General features: G+C 47.0%; 3 protein-coding genes across 4 annotated transcripts; all 3 read right to left on the bottom strand.

The window, feature by feature from the left end:
• Nucleotides 1-2,095: 2,095 nt before the first annotated feature.
• LOC125517587 (uncharacterized) lies at nt 2,096-7,247 on the bottom strand. Its single transcript, XM_087528192.1, has 4 exons — nt 7,018-7,247; nt 6,745-6,889; nt 2,775-5,791; nt 2,096-2,580 (listed from the first exon to the last, which is right to left on the bottom strand). The coding sequence occupies exons 2-4, from the start codon at nt 6,754-6,756 to the stop codon at nt 2,577-2,579; spliced, it is 3,033 nt and encodes a 1,010-aa protein (XP_087384318.1). The 5' UTR covers nt 6,757-6,889; nt 7,018-7,247; the 3' UTR covers nt 2,096-2,576.
• Nucleotides 7,248-7,822: 575 nt separating this feature from the next.
• Nucleotides 7,823-13,069, bottom strand: LOC125512610 (pentatricopeptide (PPR) repeat-containing protein). Of its 2 annotated transcripts, XM_087527984.1 has the most exons (3): nt 10,564-13,069; nt 9,667-10,115; nt 7,823-9,053 (listed from the first exon to the last, which is right to left on the bottom strand). In XM_087527984.1, exon 1 carries the CDS (start codon nt 13,011-13,013, stop codon nt 10,749-10,751), a length of 2,265 nt encoding a protein of 754 aa, XP_087384110.1. In that variant the 5' UTR covers nt 13,014-13,069; the 3' UTR covers nt 7,823-9,053; nt 9,667-10,115; nt 10,564-10,748. The 2 variants fall into 2 exon arrangements, with proteins under 2 accessions (XP_087384110.1, XP_087384109.1); XM_087527983.1 differs by lacking the exons at nt 7,823-9,053; nt 9,667-10,115 and adding an exon at nt 10,379-10,473.
• A 6,044-nt stretch (nt 13,070-19,113) lies between these two features.
• LOC125516115 (RING-H2 finger protein ATL79) lies at nt 19,114-20,163 on the bottom strand. Its single transcript, XM_048681588.2, has one exon. It carries the CDS (start codon nt 19,831-19,833, stop codon nt 19,345-19,347), a length of 489 nt encoding a protein of 162 aa, XP_048537545.2. The 5' UTR covers nt 19,834-20,163; the 3' UTR covers nt 19,114-19,344.
• Between the last annotated feature and the right edge of the window lie 2,891 nt (nt 20,164-23,054).

Genomic DNA, 23,054 nt, shown 5'->3' on the forward strand with positions numbered 1-23,054 from the left:
TGGACGGAAGAGATACCGGCGCCCATTGGAGTCGCAGCAGGGAAGACGATGGCCAGCGATTTTTTTATTAGTTTTTTTTTTTTGAGGGATTTTTATTAGTTGAATGGCCAGCGACTTTTTGTGATGGGGCTACATCGGCGTCGAACAATCATGGGCTACAGCCCACGTACCAAATACTGGCTTGGGCAGCCCAGTTGTAAGAGATCTGAATAGTGCAATGCATCGAGTCCATCCAGGGCGCTGGTGTCGCAGGGAAAAGATGAGGTCGAAACACGAGAGGTCGGTCTGCTAATTGGAACCGAAATGCTGGCGTGGCACTTTGATGAGGTGGATAGGCTGCATGTCAAGAGAAATAAGATAGTGGGGATCAACTATTTAGGTATTATAGATATTATAGATCATAGATACCCCAGCTCGCATGATGAATTGGTTAGATCCGCCGCTTTCTAGCCGCTGGATTAATTCCATATTTTCTTTTTTGACGCTGTAACGGCGGGCTTACGCCGGCCTGAACGATATATTAATGAGCGGTAACAATTACAACCAAGCATGGCAGAGGTACATGAGTAGAGGGGTGAGAGAGGAAGAAGAACTTGTTCCATAGGCTACATTCTCGCCGCAAGATGGAACAACATAGTACTCCAGTCGCGGAGCATGGTTTGCTTTTGCTCGATGGTACATCTATTGGACCATAGCAAAAGGTCGTCCGCACAGGCGCGGAGGAGATGTTCAGCTCTGAAGACTTTAGCATTTCGTCTCTTCCATATGTTCCATAAGATCGCAATGATGACCGTGGACCTGGTTTTGTCAGTCAAATGGCCGCCCCAGCAAGAGATGATGGAGTCAGGCGGCTCATGACAAATGCTGTTGAGTTCGGCCCATACAAGGCTGACCTGACGGCAAGAGAACAGTAGGTGATTGATAGTCTCGGGGGTGTTGCAGAATGGGCATTTATCTGAGGTCGCGATGCCCCTTCTCAAGCGACGCTCGTTGGTGTAGAGTCTGTCTTTGTGGGCCAGCCATAGGAACAGCCTGCATTTGTTCGGAGCATAGTTCTTCCAGATCGCTGCTGCAGTCGGGTCAATCAGATGATTTGCCCATAGTGCACCATACGCTAGGCTCGTGGTTAGCGGCTTGCCCTCGATCCTGCTGATTCTCCTGTCAGGTACCTGTTCATTCAAGGAAAACGTGGCGAGCAAAGCTCGTATATTATGCAGATCGCCTTCAGCTGCGTGGGAAAATCTCGGGGCAAGGGTTGTGTTCAGAGAAGGTTGTGGATTAATTCCATTTCAGGCTTAAGATCTACCGTCAGTTCTTCAACAATCTTCAGATTAACTCTCGGGCATCCGCCTTTGTTCCCGACTTCCTGTATGCACTGAAATACAAGAAGGGGAGATGCATAAAGCTAGCAGAAGAGCAGACAGGCAGATCGAGCGCAGGTGTGAGGCAAGACAGTCGGCATAGATGTAGATAGTCTTTAGCTCAGCAGAAACCAAATAGATCATTCAGAAGTCACTAGAAGATGGGTGGATTCGAGAGCAAAAAATATAGATCACTCAATCGATTGTTCAAGTTTCAAAAGAAGAAATCGGCCTTATGCTTGTAGCTGGGATAGCTACAGGAATTAAAGATGGAGACAAAACATCGCAAAGCAGCAGGATCATGATGCCAATTGAGCAATGTTTTGAATCTTCCGAGCCAGTCGAATCGAGGAAACTATCGAATGCAGCATACAGATGCGAGTTGCACAAAGCCGTACCAAAAAAACACAAAGATATGAAATTGTATGCAGTTAATTCTAAGCAAAGGGCAGTCTGTATACGGGTCGGTGCCCCAACACAAATATTAACAAGTGGCAGGATGAACTCTTTTCCGCAGCACACTATCTCCGAAGGATGGTGAACAAGCTTTACTACATATATATGCCAGACCATGTATATAATATACATCTATCTTGGCAAAGGAAATACAGGCCAGGAAGCACATGCGACTATGCGAGCCAGCCTAATAGGCAAATAGCCAGCACATCAGGTCCGAGTACACGATGGAACAATGAGCATATATAAAATTGCCTGGGAACAAACACCATCCCAGCTTACTTGCAATCAACACATAACAAGTGACAATGTTCATAGTTGTACCACAACAAACAACACCACGCACACACACGCATATCACCACCATCATCGTTCATGCTTACAAATTACAATCACCACATACCCGACAGTTCATACTGTAATAAGCAACCACACATGCAGAATGAGCAAGCAGCGACATGAGCGCTCATGAGCTCGTGTGTGCTGCATAAGCTGAATGCCCACTCTGATTTATTTCTCATTTGCTCGATAGCTCTGAGCAAAGATGATCAAACCACACCAAATCAAACTGGAAGCCGCACCAGCACAGCAAGGCAACACAGATGTAGAGAGAAGAACACCACAAACCAATCAAGCGGGAAGCAGGGCAAGCAACGCACAGAGACACACGGCAGGAAAGCTTCTGTTATGTAGGAGGTAGGGGCATTGCATGCTTGATGATCGATCTTTCATATTTCCTTGAAAGAAGCTCAAGATCGATTACCTGCAGCATACAAACCAGCAATGGTATGAATGATCCAATCACACATACTACGTAATACGTATACTTCAGTACTAGGTTGAATTTTTGTGTAGAGAAAAGAGAGTAATAATGAGGTTCAGCACAAGAGCTTACTAGCACAGTGTATGTATGTACTAAGGAACATACGTACAAATGAAACTAGATGGAAAGCCCACCTGAGTACGGTGCCTCTGGGCAACTGGGCCTTCTTGTAGTACAGTGAGTGGGTTGGCTCGTAGAGGGAAGGATGGTGGTTCTCCTCCAACCCATCCCACTCCAGGTTGTCCCACCATTCCTTCTCGCAGTCCACCTTGGGCGGCTTGGTGTCACGGGCAACGGCAGGCAGGCGCCTAAGGCTCCAGCAGCCCCTGATCTTGATAGTCTCGAGTTTAGGCGCAAACATCCTGCGTCCACAGATGCGCTGCAGCACGGGGAGCTCATGCAGGTGTATTCGCCTCAGCTTGGGAAGTTCTTTAATTTTATCCTGCTCTTGAAGCTCAGGGCTCAAAGGGAATACCTCCGTGAGATCACCACAGTAGACTATCTCAAGGGTTTCCAAACCACTCAACCCTGTCCAATCGCCCGGGCATAAGGGGAATCCACTCAACCCTGTCCAATCGCCCGGGCATAAGGGGAGTGCATGTACGAGCATGGGGCAGTAGTCCAGGTGTAAGAACTTCAGGTTGAAAAAGTATGCTTCAACTGGCATGTCCCAGATGTAGCGTGCAGAGAGGAGTTGGGATGCCCAGAATGTCTCCAGATAACCAAAGGTGTATCTGCTGTACCGGGGAACAGTAAAGACTGTGTCCAACTTGGGGCACCTTTCCACCCGACACCATCCTAGCTTACGCCATCCTTGTTCAGGCACGGAGATACTGGTGATGGAGGCGTTATCATACATGTGCATAGATGTAGCCCGACAATGTATACAGTAAGGAAATAATAATGCGTTAGTACTAGCACCTGAAGCATCCTCCAAAAGTTTGTTGTCCTCCATGAGCACCTTTATCATAACTGTATATTCAAGTTCACGAATGTAAATCTTGGGGCAGTCTGACACCATCAAATCTGCAACTGGGCCATTCTTCAGTACATCTTTGTACTTGGAGTCCATTATGGTACTTGTATGCGGTTGTACTTGCACTAGTTCGTAGCAGCTTGTTCCTTGGATGTTTGCTGCAGCACATATATCAATATGTAAGGATGACTTATCTAAAACACTTATGCTTAAGGGGCAAAGAGACCTAAGGAGCCGAGTGTCCGTAACAGAAATCTGCCATCCACCCTTAAACATTTCTTCTTTCTGCTGGTGGAGGGATGGATCAGCTTGTGGATGTGCAAGTGGTGCCTCCCCACCATAAGCTGATGTTGATGGTGAGGTTGTGTCAATGTGCACCACTCTCGGCCAGTTTTCTCGCCAACCATCTATCATATTCTTTGGCCACAATATTGCACGGAGCTTCTCAGAGCCTAGCAGGACGATCCGCTTGGGGGCGTATTGCACTCCTCCAAGGTTGAGGATTTTTACTCTTGTGCCTGAGAGTTCCATCTCCTCGAGACCCCTCAATAATCCTTTCAACAACACGTTTGCCAATTCTTTGCATCCCCTAAAAGAGATATTTTTCAACCCCTCACATCCATCAATAATGACACTCTTAAGGCTACCGTTGCTTGCTGGCCCAGATAAGCATGTCATGCCTTGTGTGATGTGATTTCCCGAAAAATCAAGAAGCTCCATGCTTTCCATCTCTGACAACATGTTGTTGTTGAAGAAGCAGGTGGACTTTGTTACCCGGAGCTTGCGAATGTTAGACAGCCGTCCTCGCAAATGGCTCATGTCCCAATTTTCAGCACCCATCACATTTAGCTCCCTGAGCTGGGTCATGAGATCCATCACCCTTGCTGACAAGATCTGATCACAATCTGTGTACCGCAGGTCAAGCACCCACAAGTTTTGAAAGCATGAGCACGATCTAGCGGTGTTGTTGTTGTCCAACTCATCCTGCTCTTTGTCTGCATCTGTGTAGTGATGATTTGTGGTAATTCTTGTTAGATCGTCTTGGCAGTGCTCAAGCCACAGGAAGCTCAAGCTATGGCAATAGAGGAATGGAGGCGATGAGAAATTGAAGGTGCACCATGAGAGCTTGAGCACGCGGAGCCCGTGCGAGTGTTGGAACATGTTTTCGAGAATAACACTGAAGCGGCTCTGTACAAATCCACAAGTTGCTGTTGAAATACAGTATGGCATGCGCTCAGCTGACTTTGTCAGGTGAGAGGATAGCATTACTGTTGATTCATCATTACTAAGTCGATTGTCATTGTTCAACAACCGTACCTCATGCTGTACAACATCACCAAATTTCCATGCCTTGTCAATGTCTGTCAATGGGATGATCCCATTGCATACCCAATAATTACTGGTGTGTATAGCCCAGTCGTAGTCAACGATGTGAGAGCCGATGCAGCACTGTTTCAGCATATACAAGACACACTCAGCAGCAATCGCTGAATCAATGAAGATATGGCTGTGCTTATAGAAGGAAAGTTGTGCAGCCTCATGGTGAACTAGATAAGACCAAAGCTCTTGTGGATCTCGCAAATATCTTGAAGCTGAAACAAGAACATGTGTTGTTGTGCTCTTCACATTGTCTGTCATCTTGGGGTCAAGCCGAAACCTCCCTCGGAAAGTCCACAGCATCTTGCTATTGGCATATCCATATAGAGAAAGGCCAAAATTGAATATATCAATCTCCTCATTGCCTCCATTATGCAGAATCACCAAGAATCTCCGATTCTGTGTGGTTTGATAGATCTCTCTGACAACTTGTGCTATCTCAGTTCGGGAGCCCTCATCTAACCCATTAATATCATCTAGCTCATCTTGCTTGTCAAACATCTCCATCACCCAATTGGGAAGGTTCAGCTGCTCTGCTATTTTCCTCTGCATTGCTCTTCTGCTTTCCCACTTTGAGCAGTCAATGTGGATGATTTTCTCAAACTCCAGCCCTGCAGGCCTTGTCGACGGCTCATTTGATACTCCAAGACGTTTGGCTACGGCTTGCAGGACGGCAGATGCCCCAAGACCATCCCAGCCATCAAAGTAGATGGCATTCTCTTTGCTGCTTGTAGTGTCTTTCCCAAGTTCAACGAGAATCCTGTCGACGGCCACATTAATGGTGTCCGCCTTGATAACCTGCATATGTGTACAGGGAGGTGAGGTGAGAATCAGTCCAAACTTCAAACTTGGAACTCCACTAACTGAGCATGCATAGTCTACAAAATAAACACATGCATGATCCAAATTAACTAACGACCGTGCTAGCATAAAAAAATCTTTACCCCAAAATCTACAGCAATTAAATATATCGCAAACTGCGCTTGAATGGATAGAGAATATATATATATATAACGTGCAGAATGGAATGAAGAGAGAAGTGCATATTTCAACCCTGAATTTTTGGACTAGTCTAATTTACAACCCCGAACTCCAATACCGTCTAAACTACAACCCCCAACTCTCAAAACCGGTCAGTATTCAACCCTCCCCTCTTTGTTGACCGGTTTTGACCTGGTTGACCGGTTTTGACCAGTCAACAGGTCCAGTCAGCATGCCACATCAACAAAAAATGCAAAATTTCCAAGGAAACAACCTGTAAAATCGAAGAAAATACAGGAAAAGAAATAAGAAATCCAATTTCTGAAAAACACGGAAAATAAAAAAACGAATTTCCAAAAAAAATCCAGAAAAAACCCAAAAACTCAAATTCCCGAAAAAAAAATATTTCTAGAAAAAAATCATTTTTTATTTTCCCTAGCTTTTTTCGCGAACAATTTTTTCGGAATTTTGCTTTTTTATATTTTTTTTCCTGATCTTACAGATTTTTATTTACTTTTTCTTGAATTTTTTTTAAAAAAAATCTGACGTGGCATGCTGATTGGACCCGTTGACTAGTCAAAACTGGTCACCCCAGGTCAAAACCGGTCAACAGGGAGGGGAGGGTTGAATCCTGACCGGTTTTGAGACTTGGGGGTTGTAATTTAGACGGTATTAAAGTTCGTGGTTGTAAATTAAACTAGGGCAAGAGTTCAGAGTTGACATATGCACTTCTCTCTGGAATGAAAGGTGATTTGTAAGTGCAAAAGTACCTCTGTGCGCATGATGAAATTGATAGGATCTGTTGGTCTCTAGCCTCGAGATGAAGTCATTTTTGGGCTCAAGATCGACCACTCAGCTCTTCAGCAATCTCCATACTCATTTGGCCCAGTAGTCGATCAGTTCCTAACTTCCTATCTACATTGAGATACAAGTAGAAATGATAACCGAGCTAACTTACACAAATCTAAAGAATTCAACAAGTTTGTCCTAAAAAAAATCAGCAAGCAGATTTAGTACAGGTGTAAGATGAGCTAGTTAGATACCTTGGTTAAGTGAAGAAATGGCACTATGTAGAGAATCTGTAGGTGGATAGAAGCCAAGTAGATCGTTCAGGTGCCACTACAAGCTGGCTGGATTGGAGAGCGAAAACAAGAAGAAGAAAAAAACAGCTGTGCTACATGGTATGACAGGATAAACTTGTGAGGTGCTTCTTTCTTGTGCTTACACACAAATGCCTTGCACAGACTAGAAGCAAGCAGCAGTTCTATTCCTTACCTTTTCCTTTTCCATATTCTCAATCCATGCCAGGATTGCCTTTTGCTTTAGCTAAAGATAGAAATCAGTTCTTTGCTTGCAGCTGGCTAGCTGCAGGATTTAAAGATAAAGATAAAAGATTGCAATGATGTCTGTCACTGTCCAATCTTCCTGCTGATTGAAAAACCTTTGTGTCTCTCAAGCCATTCAGATCGAAGAAACTCTGAAGTAGGGTATCCAGATTTGGGTCAGCTCACATTGCAGTTACAGGAAGGTAGGATGCTAATGGGGCAAATTGTACCCCTACTACTATGTTGCGGAATGTGGCTGACATATCTGTTTGTACCTTTAGAGAAATGTGGCTGACATACTTAGCTTTGCTTTCCTATGTAAATAAAAAAAAATGCTTCACACTGCTAGAAACATTGTGCAAAATGCAAACTACTCGCAGCGAAAAAAATACCCCTGTGCTCAGTGTAGGTTGTTAATTTGAACGCGACAAAAGAGAATCACTGAGACTCATTTACTCAAGAAGGCAGAGTTGTATAATCAAAAGACTGAGAAGCTAATAAAGGGGGGCATATTTCAGATTTCACATGTGCCTTACTAGCAGTACCATGTCCCATGGAGAAACTAACTGAACAACATCGGCGCTTGCAGGTAACTGAAACTGCAGCAAAATAGAAACATTGAAGCTACAACAATATTCAGAGTAAGTTACGTACACCATTTCAAACAACCATCTCATAACAACATTGGATAGCAGAGACACCAGTTCCGAAATCTCGGTTACGGCAGAATGCTCTATGCATTCATTCATCCAAACACTACCAATTGCATCCTCACTCCCGCAGCCTGCAGGATCAAGGTTCCTACTTATCGGAGGGATCTGAAATGCGTTCACTGGGCTTGGCCCTCGGCGTGGAGACGAGTAGTCCAACGGCACAGCGAGGAGAGGCGCTGAAGGCCCTGGCACCTCGGCAGGGTGTCGCTTGGTCGCCATCTTTTAGGGCTGTGGTTGGTTTAGCTCAGGGGAGGCTTCTGCTTGAGTTAACATGATCATCTGAGATGGATACTGTCATACTGCCACAGAAATTATCATAATCTTCCAGATAAGGACAAAAAAGACAATCATGGATAAAAGTACCATGCTAGCCTCCAGCATGCAGAAAAGCCTGCAAATAAGTAAACCTAGCAATGAATCTATGGTCAAACTGAAACTGTCGTACAGATCACACACAAAATCACCAACATAATTTTCAGTTGGTTTATATGGTCCCAGGCTATCTACAGTTGCAGGACAGTGTGTCAATGTGACCATAAAATGCACAGGAAACAAATGTGCATAAGATATTAGATATCCAAAATACACTCCCCTGGCCATGATCTTGTGTTTTTGGGCATGCAGCCAGTGACTTCTGCCATTCCTGATATTCTATTGCAGTATAACTGACCTTCAGGGGCATTTCTACAGTGAGTTATTCCCACTTTCCAGCACTCTGCAGCTTGTCCTCCAGTAGCTAATGATACAGAATTATGACCCTGCCCAAGCAGAACCCTTAGAAATATACCCTTACATGGCTCACATTGCCATGAAGTACCCATATGACCAAGCATGAAGTTCACACTCCAACAAGGGATTGGTTCAGGTATCACATTGACTTGCTCTGAGCTGCCTGTGAATACACTTCTGTCTCCTAAGGATAGTCTTGGAGATTTGGAAGCCAAGCTAATAATACACTTCGTTCCCTTTGTTAGTTTGCGCAAAGCCATCATTGGGATCTTCCTTCAACAAACTTAAGGGAGATCTCAAGCCATATATGTCCTGCACATTTTGTAATCAGTAACCAAGTATAAGTGTCTAACATCAACATTATAAAATGAAAAGAAAAAAACATTGTGGAGATGGAGCTTTATCGGACATTCAGCATAATCTATCATCGTTCTAGACTTCTAGTTATGCTAAAATGAAATGAAAAGATTAATACTACAACTGTTAAGGCAGAAGAGTGGTCGTTTCTTCTGTCAATGTATTGAATTTGGTATTAGTGCACAGAATCCCAAAAGTTGGCTTATCTTTCTCCTTCATTTTGCTATAAAAAAATCTTCCAGAACATAAACACACCTCGTATTAAACCTGCACCTGCAGATAGCATGCTTTGTTCTTACTCTGACCCACAAAGCGAGCTGATGGCCAGAGAATACTAAAGCTTTGTTCAACTTTTATTCTTTTCTTCCAGTAGCACTTTTGACTTCAGTTAAATTTGAACATGTGTCCAATTTCAGCAGAGAATTTTTTACTTTAAAATTTTCTGGTTGTCAATACTATCTCAGGTTATCTATGTGACCATAAAATGCACAAGAGATACATATGATTCTTCACATACTAGAAAACACTTTGTTCTGTGATATATATCAGATATCTAAAATAAACCCACCTGGCCATGATCTGGGGTTCTTGGGCAAGCAGCTAGGTGACTTCTGCCATTCCTGATATTCAAACTGCAGTATAATTGTCCTACAGGCGCATTTCTCCAGTAAGTTTTTCCAGCACTTGCTGCAGCTTGTTCTCAAGTAGCTAATGGTGACAGAATTGCAATGAGCTTGCCCAAGCAGAACCGCTAGAAATATACCCTGTATCCATATGGCCAGGCACTAACATTCAACAAGGGATTGGTTCAGGTATGACATTGCCTTCTTCTAGGCGGCCTGTGAAAACACTTCTGTCTCATAACAAGTCTCGGAGATTTGGAAGCCAAACTAATAATAGTCAGTGGATGGTGATTCAACGCTTTGTTCCCTTTGTTGCTTGGTGCAAACCCATCACTAGGATCTTCTTTCAAAAAAACTTGAGGCACATCTCCAAGCCATAAACCGGTAAACTACCCTGCACATTTTGTAATTAGTAACCATGTATAAGTGTCCAACATCAACATTATGTAAAATGGAAAGAAAAAACATTGTGCTGATGGAGCTTTATCTGGCAGGAGGTTGAGCACAGACTACCATGAATATAGTTATGCCAAAATGAAACAAAAAGATTAACACTCAAACTATTAGGCAGAAAAGCGGTGGTTTCTGCTGCCAGTGTAGCAAATTTGGTAATTAGGTGCACAGAATGCCAAAACATGGCATACCTTTCTCCTGAACTTTGGTAAACAATAATCAATAAGGATATAGATGTCATGAACAATCTGTATACCAAACTGCCTACTGCTGTTAGCAAATGCAGTTTCGCCCTTTGTCTGTGAAATCCATACCAACCAACAATTAGGAACAAAATGTTAATCCAAACAATCTTCCAGAACTACAGTTTCATGATGACATAAACACACCTCTTATGAGTCCTGCACCTGCAAGGAACATGATTTGTTCTTACACTGTCACACAAAGCCAGTTGATGGCCAGGGAATTTTATCCATGCTTGGCTTTGTTCAACTTTCCTCCTTTTCTTCCAGTAGCACTTCTGACTTTAGTTAAACTTGAAGCATGTATGATGTTGGCTGAACAGACAGTAGAATTACCAGAAGTCCCCACAGGAGCAAATGCCATTGCTAAACTTGTGAAATCTGACAGCATCTCTCACGAGAATATCACGACCGGTTATCTTAGAGATGAACTTGGTAGCATTGTGGCAATCCACACACACGCGCAGATTCTTGACAACCCGGATCGGCATTTCCTCTGGAACAAAAATTAAGCCAAAGGCAATTGCAAGCTTCTCGCTATGATTGCTGAGCATGTGAACCTTCTCAGCATCTGCCACATCATGCAGCACTGAACTGACATCGGGCTTGTATCCTTCTTCCACCATCTTAGAGTTGAGCCACTGGAGCTTTTCATAAATTGTTCCAGAGAAGGGGTGAGACTGGTCGTCGGCTGAAAATATGTGAACTTTATTTTTATACTTGATCCAGCTGCAGCCTGGTTCCTTCTTCACCTGCCTATCCCTCATTCCACGCCTAAGCTGGGCAACCTCGCTCCATTCACCTTTAGAAGCATGCATGCTGCACAGCAAGACATAGCTCGCTGGGTTTTGAGGGTCAGATTTCAAGAGATTCTCAGCAGCCCATTTCCCAATATCCATGTCACCACGCAACCGGCATGCACTAAGCAGTGTGGCCCATCCAATTGCATCAGGACACCGTGGCATCTGCCTTATGAACTCCTCAGCTTCTTTTAACCTCCCTGATCTGCTATAAAGGTCAATCATGCAAGTATAGTGATCGTCCAAGGGCACAATACCATGGTCCTTCTGCATGGAATGAAAGTAGCCGCGGCCTTTCTCCACAAGCCCTGAACGGCTACAAGCAGAAAGGACACCAATAAATGTTACCCCGTCAGGCTTCACACCCTTCAATAACATCTTCTCAAACAAATCCATAGTTTCTTTTGCTTTCCCAAACTGCGCATAACCTGAGACAAGGGCAGTCCAGGAGACCTGATCATGAAACGGCATCTCATCAAACAGGCGGTGTGCGTCCTCGATACTGCCACACTTTCCGTACAAGGTAACGAGTGCATTAGACACTGTAATGTACGGCCTCAACCCTGAGACAAGCGCCATACAGTGGAACTGTGCTCCCTCTTCCAGGCTTGCTAGATTAGCACAAGAACTTATAACACTGCCAAGGGTGAAATCATCAGGCTTAATGCCATCCCTCTGCATCTCCGAGAACACCCTCACAGCCTCCTCGCCGCACCCATTCTGTCCATAGCCAACAATCATTGCGGTCCATGAGATGATGTTTTTGCAGGTCATCCTTCTGAAAACGGCTTCTGCCGACCTGATGCTCCTGCACTTTGAGTACATGTCAACAAGCGCGCTTCCAACAAAGATATTATCATCGTACAGAGTTCTGATTGTGTAGGCATGGATTTGCTTTCCCTCTTCTGAGGCAGCAAGGGCGCCACAGGCTGTAAGGATGCTTCCGAAAGTGTACTGATCAATGCCGACACCCTCGGCCCTCATCCGCCTGAAAACATCCAGCGCCTCCGAATGCAACCCATTCTGCGTCAGCCCTGTAACCATAGTAGTCCAGGTGATGGAGTCCCTGTCGGCCATCGCCTCAAACACCCCCCTGGCCTCCTCAACCATCTTGCACCGGAGCAGCCCCGTGATCATGGTATTATACATCACCACATTCTTGCCCTCCATCTCATCAAAGACCCGCTTGGCGTCCCCGATGAGCCCCGTCTTGGCGTACATATCAACCAACGGGCTCCCGGTGAAGGCGTAGGCCCCGAACCCGAGCCGCAGGATCTGGCAGTGCACCTGCCGGCCGAGCGTGCGGTCCCCAAGCGCCGACGCGGCCATGACCATGCCCGACATGGTGATGCGGCTGGGCCTGACCCTGGCGCCGTCCACCACCGCCTCCTCCCGGAGCAGCGCCTGGTACGCCCCGGCCGCCCGCGCGGGGGCGCCGGCGCCCGAGAAGCCCGCGATGAGCGCGTTGTAGGACACCGCGTCGCGCTCGGGCATGGACGCGAAGAGCCGCTCCATGTCCGGGAGGAGGCGCGCGTGCGCCAGCGCCGAGAGCAGCGCGTTGCGGGTGAAGAGGTTGGGGTCGGGCATTGCGTCGAACAGGCGGCGCGCGAGGGGGAGGCGGCCGGACCTGGCGTAGGCGGCGAGGAGGTGGTTGAGGAGGTAGGTGGGCGGCGGGTGCGGGAGCGTCCGGAGGACGAGGCAGTGGACGGCGCCGGAGACGCGGGCCCCATCGCGGCCGCCGGCGGCGGCGGTGGAGGAGAGGAGCGCGGCGTAGTGGTTGCAGAGCGGGCGGCTCATAGCGGGAGCCGGCGCGGGCGAGGGAAACCGGCTCACCCGCGAAGCGCTTCGCGATCCATATCGCGCCAGTTATGGGCCTAGCACTTAGGCCCATGTCTCGTTGACGCGTGGTCATGGGCCTCCGGTAGAAAATATCTACTCTCTCAGTCCCAAAATATAAGATAAACACTCGAAAATTCAATATGGCTCGTACTACTAGATAGTACTACTATTATCTTAGCTGTTGGTCCTCCTCGAGATGCATGCGCGTTCAAGTATTCAGCGACGTATACGGGGCTGTTTGGTTGGTGTCCACAACGCTACGTGCCTGACCTGAACTGTCCCTCAAGCATGCCTGATGATTGTTTGGTTGAGGAAAGAAATGCATGCCTGACATGGAGGTGCCTAGCAGTGCAATTAGCTTGGACTAGATATAAAATATAGAGAAAAAGGTACAATGCTTAGCTCAGGCACGGTGCTTAGCCTGGCTCAGGCCACCTTTTTCCTGCGCCTGAGGCGCGGCAGCCGCTGCCTGGCAGTGATACAATATTTAAGCATTAAAAAATAGGATGCCAGACCAGGATACAAACCAAACACGTTGTGCCGGACTAGCCTGATCAGGCAAATTTGTCCACCAACTCTGGGAGCACTCAGGCAGCATTTTTTCTCAGGCATGATGCACAGGCCTCCAACCAAACAGCCCCGTATTACGGTTGCTCATTCAATAATCTACAGTGCAGTGCTGGTTGTCTATTATGATTTATTAGGCCTAGCTACTTTAGTGCACTACGGTCTGCGTCGGCCTTATATTTCCTGGTCCGTCACACTGTAGCACCTAGGCCGCCAAACCGGGGTGGGATGGAGTGGGCGTGGAGTTGGGACGTGGAAGCGTATTCGTTATGGCTACCTTCATAGCCCGGCATTGATCTGCAAGGCAAAAGCTAATTCTGGCACTGGCACTCCAAGATACGTACGGCAAAAACACATGATTATGTCACACCGTAACTTTTCAATACTTACCTGTAAGTATGGTTCTTGGACTCTCGTCACCACTCCCCTGTCATCCTAACGAATTCTGTGGACACCCATCTGAATCTCACTACTTGTTCATCTCTAAGCAACACACCTCCCATCAATATGCTTTGGAAATGGTTGTTAACCTGATAAACAGACCAAATGATCAAGGGCGGAGCTTGAAAGGAAAAAGTTGGGCAAGCCAAGCAAAAGAAAAGAAAAACACAAATTTTTAGCCATTACTTAGTACTCCGCACCTTTTGTTATCTTTGAACTTCCTTCTATGTTTAATAAACAAGTTGCATGCAAGCTGATCTTCGTTCACTTTGAAAGGACTTTTGATTCCTTGATAAAATAATATTTCATCATCTTCTGTTTCCACGTATGAACTTTATGCAAAGAAGATCCGTGAACTCTTTTTCAAATCAATGAACTTTTTTTCAAAATCGATGAACCTTTTCCAACTTTATGAACTTTTTTTCAAAAAATTGAACTTTTTTGAATTCATGAACCCTTTTTTGAAAACCCGTTAACTCTTTTTCAAATCGATGAACTTTTTTTCAATCTTGATGAACTTTTTTCATGATTGGTGAACTTGTTTTTCAAAAAAATTGAACTTCTTTCGATTTTATGAACCCTTTTTGAAAATCTGTGAACTCTTTTTCTAATTGAATGATTTTTTTTTCAAAATCTGTGATTTTTCTTTTCAAATCCGATGAACTTTTTTACAAATCAATGAACCTTTTCCAGATCTGTGGACTTTTCTTCAAAAATGATGAACTTTTTCTAAAGTGATGAACTTATTCAAGTTCACGGTTATTTTAAATAATTCAGAAAACTAAGTGCATTAAATAGCGCGGCCGCATGTCCTTATATTATTGATACTTTCCTCATCCATTAGAGTCGAGTAGGTCTACTGGTTAACGTCTCAAGTTCGAATCCTGGACAGGGTGACTTTTTTTGCGCTTTTTCGCTCGTTCAGGTTGTGGCAACCGGGCTCATCGACTTTGTTAGGCCAGGCCCAGGTGTGCAGCGCGCGGGCGCCAAAAGCGCTGCTTAGGAGCTGCCAATAAATTGTGCACCTTCCGCGGGTTTTGCCACAATAAATACAGCTTGTTTAAAAAATATACAACTATCAGATGGTCCGAAATTTGAATGATCGGTTAAAAATGGATGTACTTTGTTCTCTAGAATGTCTGATGAATCAAAAAAGATATTGTGCCGATCAATGTATATGATGACCCATGCCCACACCTGCGGCTAACACATGACGAACATGCGGTACCACATGTTGTGTGAATCAGGATTCAAGTGGTCCGGTCCGGTTCGCCTCTGTTATTGAACCTGCAAACCTATAAAAAAATTCCCAGGTTTCACGCTCTCGTGTGAGAGGGGCAATGGGTAAACATTAGGTTCGGCCTTCTTTATTTGATTCACAACACCATTGATGACTTGGGGCGTGTTTGGTTTCCTGGGAGCATCCGGCCTGCATCGTATGAGGGAGCTTGGCTGGGGCTGGCCTGGTTCAGCTGATGCAAGTTGGAGTCGAGATGTGTGTTTGGTGTCCTTGCATGATATGGGCCAGGCTCACCTCAAATGTTGTTTGGTAGGCTGCATGAGCCCAAATAATATGATATATTTGGAATTTGATTCTAGGTACTTGCATATGTATGCAAAAAAGTAATTAGAAGAATGTTTTGGTGACATGCACTCCAACCCAGATATCTTTGATAATTGAAGTAAAATAATAACCAAATACAGATAAGAGAATCATAATATCTGAAATTTCATATGAAATCCTTGGTATCAAAGAGGCAGCTAAACAGGGAAAGAAAACAAATGAAAACCCATGTACTTCTATGTGCATTCCATTGTCAACATTCATAAGGTCCTATACTTTGCATACATACACAGAACAGCTAGCTCTCAAGGCACTTTTTACTGTCTATAATCTGCTCTAGCTAGCTGATCTATTAATCCCAACAGCACAAATACAAAACAAACTAGCTTGTCTCTCTTGTTCTTCTTCCCCTAGCTAGCTGATTTTCTTGTTCTTCTTTCTCCTGATCAAATCAAAAGAAACACATACACAAATTATTCATGAAGTTAACAAATTATTCATGAAGTTAACAAAAAAACATGCATAATCATCTCTAATCCATAGGACCTCACAACCAGATAGGGCCTCTACAAGGCTAGCAGCCGAATCAAACAGGAGATCGAGCTGCTCAACCGGCAAGGGAACATCGAGTGGGTCCCGTGCTTATTCACATGCGTGGATCTGGTTGGCATCAACTCTCACAGGCAGATCAGGAAGGCGAGTGCGAGTGCCCGGCCGCCGGAGTCCCTTGCTTGCTCTCACGACCGGTCGGGCGGCCGCGCGCGACGGCGAGCAGGTCGTCAGAAGCTGGGGACGGGAGGGAGGAGAAGATAGAAGGAGAGCTTTACCTTGGCACCGGTGAGGAGATGCGGCGGGGAACTGTAGATGCAGGGGCTGTTTGGATTGAAGCCCGCAGACGCCTAGCCAAAATATTGGCGTTGACTGAAGGCTGGGCATCTATTTGGTTGATGGCCAACTATTTGGCACGCCCACACTGCATGGGCTGCTGCAGTTCATTTTCTTGCCAATTCATGGGCGAGCTCAGGGCGGCCGGATGGTGCGCCAATATTTTGGCATGCCAACGAATTGGTAGGGCCAGCTGGGGCTCAATCCAAACAGCCCCGCAGCGTGGATGACGAGATCCAAACGCGTCGCATCAGAGAAGAGAGGGGCGGGGAGTGGGGGGAAATGCGAGACGCCAGGGACTGGAAGACGAGACCTAGCTCGCGACTTCGCACGCACGGGTGCAGGCACATGCCTGACTCGCGGAAACGGCCGATCCTTGCGTTTCCGCTCAGCCTGGCTGAGAGCCCGATTTTGCATCGGTCAGACCTGGCCCAGTGAGATGTGCAGCCTACCAAATGTGAAAAAAATTGCATGATGGATGCGATGCAGGTGCAAGCCAAGGAACCAAACACGCCCTTGGAGACTGGTGGGAGAGAAGAATGTATCTGGTGCACCGGGGCAATTGGTGCTACCGGTGCATCGGCCCCATGTTGCACACTCAAAAATCCTATAGCCGTCAAGCCATCTGTCTTTCCGAAAGAGTGATGTTTGCCCGTCGCCTATCATCCAGCGAGCTGTCGCGCTGAAGATTTTGCCTTGATGCTTGTGGTACTAGGATTTCGAGTTTAACCCATGGGCGTGAGGTGTCCGGTCTTTGCAGCCAAGGCCACCTCGCCTGTATAGCGGTGTTCATCCATTTAAGGTTTGGAAGACCAAGGCCGGCTGCCGATTTGGGGGAGCACATGGCCTCCCATGCGACGGCACAATGGCCGCTGGACGAGTTTGCCTCCGTGCACCATAAGAAGCTGCGGCAGCTTTTTGTTCATTGATGATGCGATCGTCTTCCGCGGGAGATCAAGCGCCAGCATCATCGCTTCAAGTGGGATCGCACATAGCATGGATTGGCCATGAGTTTTGGTACCGCTCACCCGTTCACTTATAAGATTTGTTTGAAGTCAAAGTTCATAATGTTTGACCAACTTCACGGGGAAAAAAAGATTGACATCCACAGTACGAAATCAATTTTATTAGACACGTCATGATAGTTTCAATATTGCATAACTTTAGTATTGTAGACGTTGTTATTTCTTTTATATAAACAAGGTCAAGGCTTTATGAAATTTTACTTAAGGCGCATTTTACGTGAGGAGTAAAATCTAGATACATTCATACATGCGACAAGTAATTCGGAACGGAGTAGGTACACCCACGTGAGTGAAGCCTTGGATGGATTAGCTTGTTGTGCGACCGTACGAAGAACACACGCACGTCCACATCATCATCCCTCCAAGTAGGTAAAAAGGACTTGCCCTCTCTAGAAGCTTCGTTTACAAGCGCTTTTTACTGTGATGTGACGGCGTTGAACGATCCGGCCGTCGTCGCTCTCACGCATTCGTACCGGGCGTGCTGCTCCACTCAATCATTCCTTCCCCTTTGTTGACAACGCACGCATCGCATCATGGTGGGCTGCCTGCCACAGCTAGCCCTTATCTGATCCGACTGATCGGCCGAAATCGAAACGGCGACCTGCCACTGCCGGCACTGTGTCTGTCCGCGCGCAAGCCGGCACCGCGCCCACGCTCCTCCGGCGAGAACGACGCGCTTGGCGGCCGCCGGCGTAGGGCAAATTTGACAAATTTAACTTGTGGACGAAATTAAATTACAGAATAAACTGCACGTGAAACTATTTCACGCGGTGACTTTTTTGTGTGACGTCCGACACGAAGGCGCTATACTACACTATGCAACGCCTCACAGATAGACGTTACACGGCTGACCAACGTTGCATCCCAGACTGTCTAAAAATTGCTAAGTCATTGTGCAGAGCCTGAAAGCTAGGCGTTGCACTGTATAGTGTGGCGCCTAGCTCTGAGGCGCTGCACTAGTGGTTGCACTACAAAATGAAGCAACCACTAGTGCAACGCCTAGAAGCTAGGCGCTGCACACTGACTTAGTAATTTTCGGATCACACGGATGCGACATTGGCCAGGCATGTAGCATCTATCCGTGAGGCATTGCACAGTATAAGACAGTTCATTCTGTGATTTGATTTCGTCCATAGATCAAATTTGTCAATTTTGCCCCGGCGTAGCCACACCCGGGCGCGGCGCGTGGGCTCTGTTATAGTCCACGCCCGCCACACGACACGACAGACCGAAGCTTCACGTGGCTCGGTCTGGTCTCTGTGGATGCAAGGAAGGAGCTTCACCACGCTTCTAGTAGGACTACACTGCCAAGAAGCCTCAGGTTGATCGGCTGGCTGGCGCACGGTCGCTTTCACGCATTGGGTGCTGTGCCGTATCCGATCATGGCGCGGGCCGCGAGCCATATCCGAGTCGACTGGATCATTGGATTAGTACTAAAATCCTAGATTTTGTAGAAATCAAACAAACTGAGATTATCATTCCCTTATCATAATCAGTCTCAGATAAGTGCAGTGCAAGTTCTTTGTGCTCTTGATTTGGCCTTGTCGGTGACCGAGCTGCCAAACACGGCCGTCGATAAAAGAACGACTTGAGGAGGACTAGTTACTGATAAATAAATCGACACAAAGATGGAGCCAGCTTGAAAACCCAAATCCCGAATCCCGAACTCGATGGAATTTTTACACGCGGAATAGACTGGAAAAAAGAAAAAGAGAAGAACTCGGGAGGCAGCAATCCAATTCCAGAGGGAGCGAAGCAGAGGCAGAGCGCTTGGCAACGCCACAAGGGGGTGTCTCTCGCGCGCGCGTCAGGGCGGCGCGCGGCATGTCGGGCAGGAGGGGCGGCGGGCGGCGGAGGCGGGCACGGCGAGCCACCGCTCGATGCAGCGCGCGTGGAAGCCGTGGCCGCACGCCGGCATGGCGCGCACGGCGTCGCCGTCCGCGAACTCGGCCAGGCAGATGGCGCACTCGTGCGCCGCCGCGCCCGCCAGCCGCGTCCCGGACGCCGAGTACACCAGCAGCGGCGGCAGCGGGGGCGGCGGCGCCGGCTTCTCCGGGTCCTCCACACCGTCGACCCCCCGCCCCTGCCGCTGCCGTTGCCGGCGGCGGCGGAGCAGGCACCTGACGCCGGCGTGGAGCGCGAGGGCGAGCGCGAGCGCGGCGAGCAGGGAGGCGAGGATGATGGCCATGTTGCCCGCGAAGTCGCCCGCGCCGGAGTAGGGCCCCCACCGGTTGGTCGCGATGGCGGTGGCCGTCGCGTTGCCCCGGCCCGCGCGCGCGTGCTCCGGCGTCGCCATGGCCTGCCTCCCTCCGGTTCTTTCTCTGGCTGGCTGGCTGGCTGGCTAGCGCGCGGCGGCGGGCAGTGCTCCGTGAAAGCGAGGCTCGCCCCGGTGCACTAGCTGGTGCAGCTGAGTGAGTGACTGGCTGGTGGAGTGGAGTGGAGGTCGACTGACTGATTGATTGATTGCCGTGGTGGTGCAGGCGAGATGGGCCAGACCCGGACGGACGGATGGATAGAGGCTGGCTGGCTGGATCCGGGGTCGGGAGCGCGACGTGCACCATCCACCTCCGTCCTCCACCGGCTAGCCGCCTCTGCTTGGCCCGGCACGACGAGCATGGGGTGTACGTAACGTCGGGACCAGCTGTGCTGCTGTTCTCGAGCACACCGTATCACGCTCTCCACACAGCGAGAGGATGAATGGATGATGGTCTTACTTACATGTGGCCACTGCAACAAAATCACGAGTTTGATTAAAGCTACAAGCCATTCTTAAATTCTATTTTTTATCTCAGACAGGTCAAAACACATACTCCCTCGGTTTCAAAATGTAAGACAGTTTTTTCTTAGCCTAGTCTGGTCGAAGATAGGGGCACGGCCGTCGCTGCGCACAAAGCAGCCACTGAGGCCCTCCACTATGTGTTCGGTGTCAGAAATTTACACTTTGATGCCAAATGTAAAAAATTTAGCACCGGCACCACAACGTGAAGGATTTGGCACCCATCCACATCTGGCCCACCTACGTATAAACTAGTAATATATCAGCTCAAAGCAGTGTCTTACCGATGGTGCCTTGCATGCAAAAGTACAGTAGCTGCCCAATTTATTGCCTCAACGAAATATGGCGTCGGAGCAAGTAGAGGAATTGATGCCCTGAAATTTTTATTTGGCATCGGCTGGGCTATGTAGGGCACCGGTGCTAAATGTTCAAAAAGTGAATTTGGCATCGGTTTTGGCCTACATAGTGGAGGGCCTGAGCCAGCCTACTGAGAGGTTTTGTACGGTTTCCACTGATTTTATTATAAATAAACATTCTAGAAGGTTTTGGCATGTTTACGCTGTTTTTAATTGTTTTGATTTTCTAAAAAATTCAAAAATATTCAGAGTTCCAAAATTTTCGTCTGGTCTTTTAAAAGTTCATACTTACAAAAAAATAATACATTTCTTGATTTGTTATGTTCGAGATTTCAAAATATGTTCGTGTTTTAAAAATCAAAAAAATATTCGCCTTCCAAAAAATTCTCTCATTTTCCAAAAAAATGACAAACATTTCAAAAAGGTTCACATTTAAGAAAAATCTAAATATATTTTCACACTTTTGTAAAATACCTTTTTTGTGATTTTTTCAATAGGAAAAATGAAAAAAAATAAGTACTCCCGCCGATTCATATTAATTGTCGTGGACTTATTAAGTCCTTGACAATTCATATGGATTGGAGGGAGTTCTAAAAAAATATGTTCCTATAGTGTAGATGAGCTCGAGCCCAAAAATTAATATTCGCCACTGAGAGCGGCAATTTGGCTACCGAACTCATCTACACCCGCCATGAACAGTAAAAAAATACTAGAAAAAGTCAAAAAAATCTCATTTTTTTTGCTTGGTAGATGTTTCAGTGCCTAAGATTCATGTAAAAATTTAGCTTGTTTCGACATCTGAGGAGCTCTCAGAAAAAAGACAAATTCGGGGTCTTTGAAAAAGTGTTTTGTTCACGTACCCTTCGAATCGATTTTTTTTGCTGAAAGCTACTCAGATGTCCAAACGATCTAAATTTTGGTACGGACCTCACGCACTGAATCATCTACCATGCAATTTTTTTCGGACTTTTATGAATTTGTTCACGTTTTTATTTTATTATTCATAGGGTGCAGACAGACGTATTAGAAATGAATATTCGCCGCACCTTCACTTTTCTACTTGTCTCTCTTCTATACGTAAACAAAAAGTGCCATGTAAGCAGGCTTATAGCCCACTAGTATACTTGCTTTTATATTGTTAACTACTAATGTAAGACCGGTTTAAAGAGTGTGCTAGTCTATCTGGGATTGGGTGAGGGTGGTGATGTGTCATGCACACGGATCATCATCCTTCGCTCATAACTGGATAGCTTCTTCTACTTGTTTTGGCCTTGCACTTATCTGTTGGGGAACGTCGCATGGGAAACAAAAAATTTCCTACATCCACCAAGATTAATCTAGGAAATGGACATCTACGAGAGAAGAGATTGGATCTACATATCCTTGTAGATCGCTGAGCGGAAGCATTAAAAAACGGGATTGATGTAGTTGAACGTCTTCGCGGTCCAATCATGATCCATCCCGCGAACTCCGACCCAAGTGCCGAATGGACGGCACCTCCGCGTTCAACACACGTACGACTTGATGACGCCTTCACCTCCTCGATCCAGCGAGCGATGGTGAAGTAGTAGCTCGAGTCCTCCGGCAGCATGACGGCGTGGTGGCAGTGGAAGTGGTGGAATCTCAGCAGGGCTTCGCCAAGCACTACGGAATGGAAGATGGACTATGAGGGAGGAGAGGGGCAGCGCCGTGGCATAGAGATGTGCTCAAGGGGCGCGGCTACCCTCTCTCTACCTCTCTCTATATATAGGGGAACGGAGGAGGGGGTGGCGGCGGCCAGGGCAGATGGGATCTCCCCTAGGGTGACTTGCCCCCCAAGCCGGGTGTAGCGAAACCTAGACGGGGCGCCCCACCTCTCCTGGTCACGTGGGAAAGGGTGAGAGGGGCACTCAGCCCCTTAGTGGGCTGGTTTTCCCCCTCCCCTTGGCCCATGAGGCCCCACCAACACTTGCCGGAACCCCCCGAAACCCCTTTCGATCATGCTGGTCATCACCCGATACCTCCGGAACACTTCCGGACTCCAATACCCTTCGTCCAATATATCAAGCTTCACCTCCGGACCCTTTCGGAGTTCCTCGCCACGTCCAGGATCTCATCCGGGACTCCGGACAACCTTAGGTAACCACCATAATGACTCAACTATACTTATATCGTCACCAAACGTTAAGTGTGTAGACCCTGCGGGTTCGAGAACTATGCAGACATGACCGAGACACCTCTACGGTCAATAACCAATAGCGGGACCTGGATGCCCATGATGGTTCCTACATATTCTACGAAGGTCTTATCGGTCGAACCTCAATGTCAAGGATTCAGCTAATCCCGTATATACACTACAAAAAAATACACTTCCGTGATGATACGTGTTTGTCACAGTAGGTCGCG

Source organism: Triticum urartu, chromosome 6A (assembly GCF_056163025.1).
Source record: "Triticum urartu cultivar PI428250 chromosome 6A, HENAU_Tu73, whole genome shotgun sequence".
NCBI lineage: Eukaryota > Viridiplantae > Streptophyta > Magnoliopsida > Poales > Poaceae > Triticum > Triticum urartu.

Bases quoted from the DNA above. Each gene is read 5' to 3' on its own strand.
- LOC125512610 (XM_087527984.1), bottom strand. From the start codon at position 13,013: ATGAGCCGCCCGCTCTGCAACCACTACGCCGCGCTCCTCTCCTCCACC.
- LOC125516115 (XM_048681588.2), bottom strand. From the start codon at position 19,833: ATGGCGACGCCGGAGCACGCGCGCGCGGGCCGGGGCAACGCGACGGCC.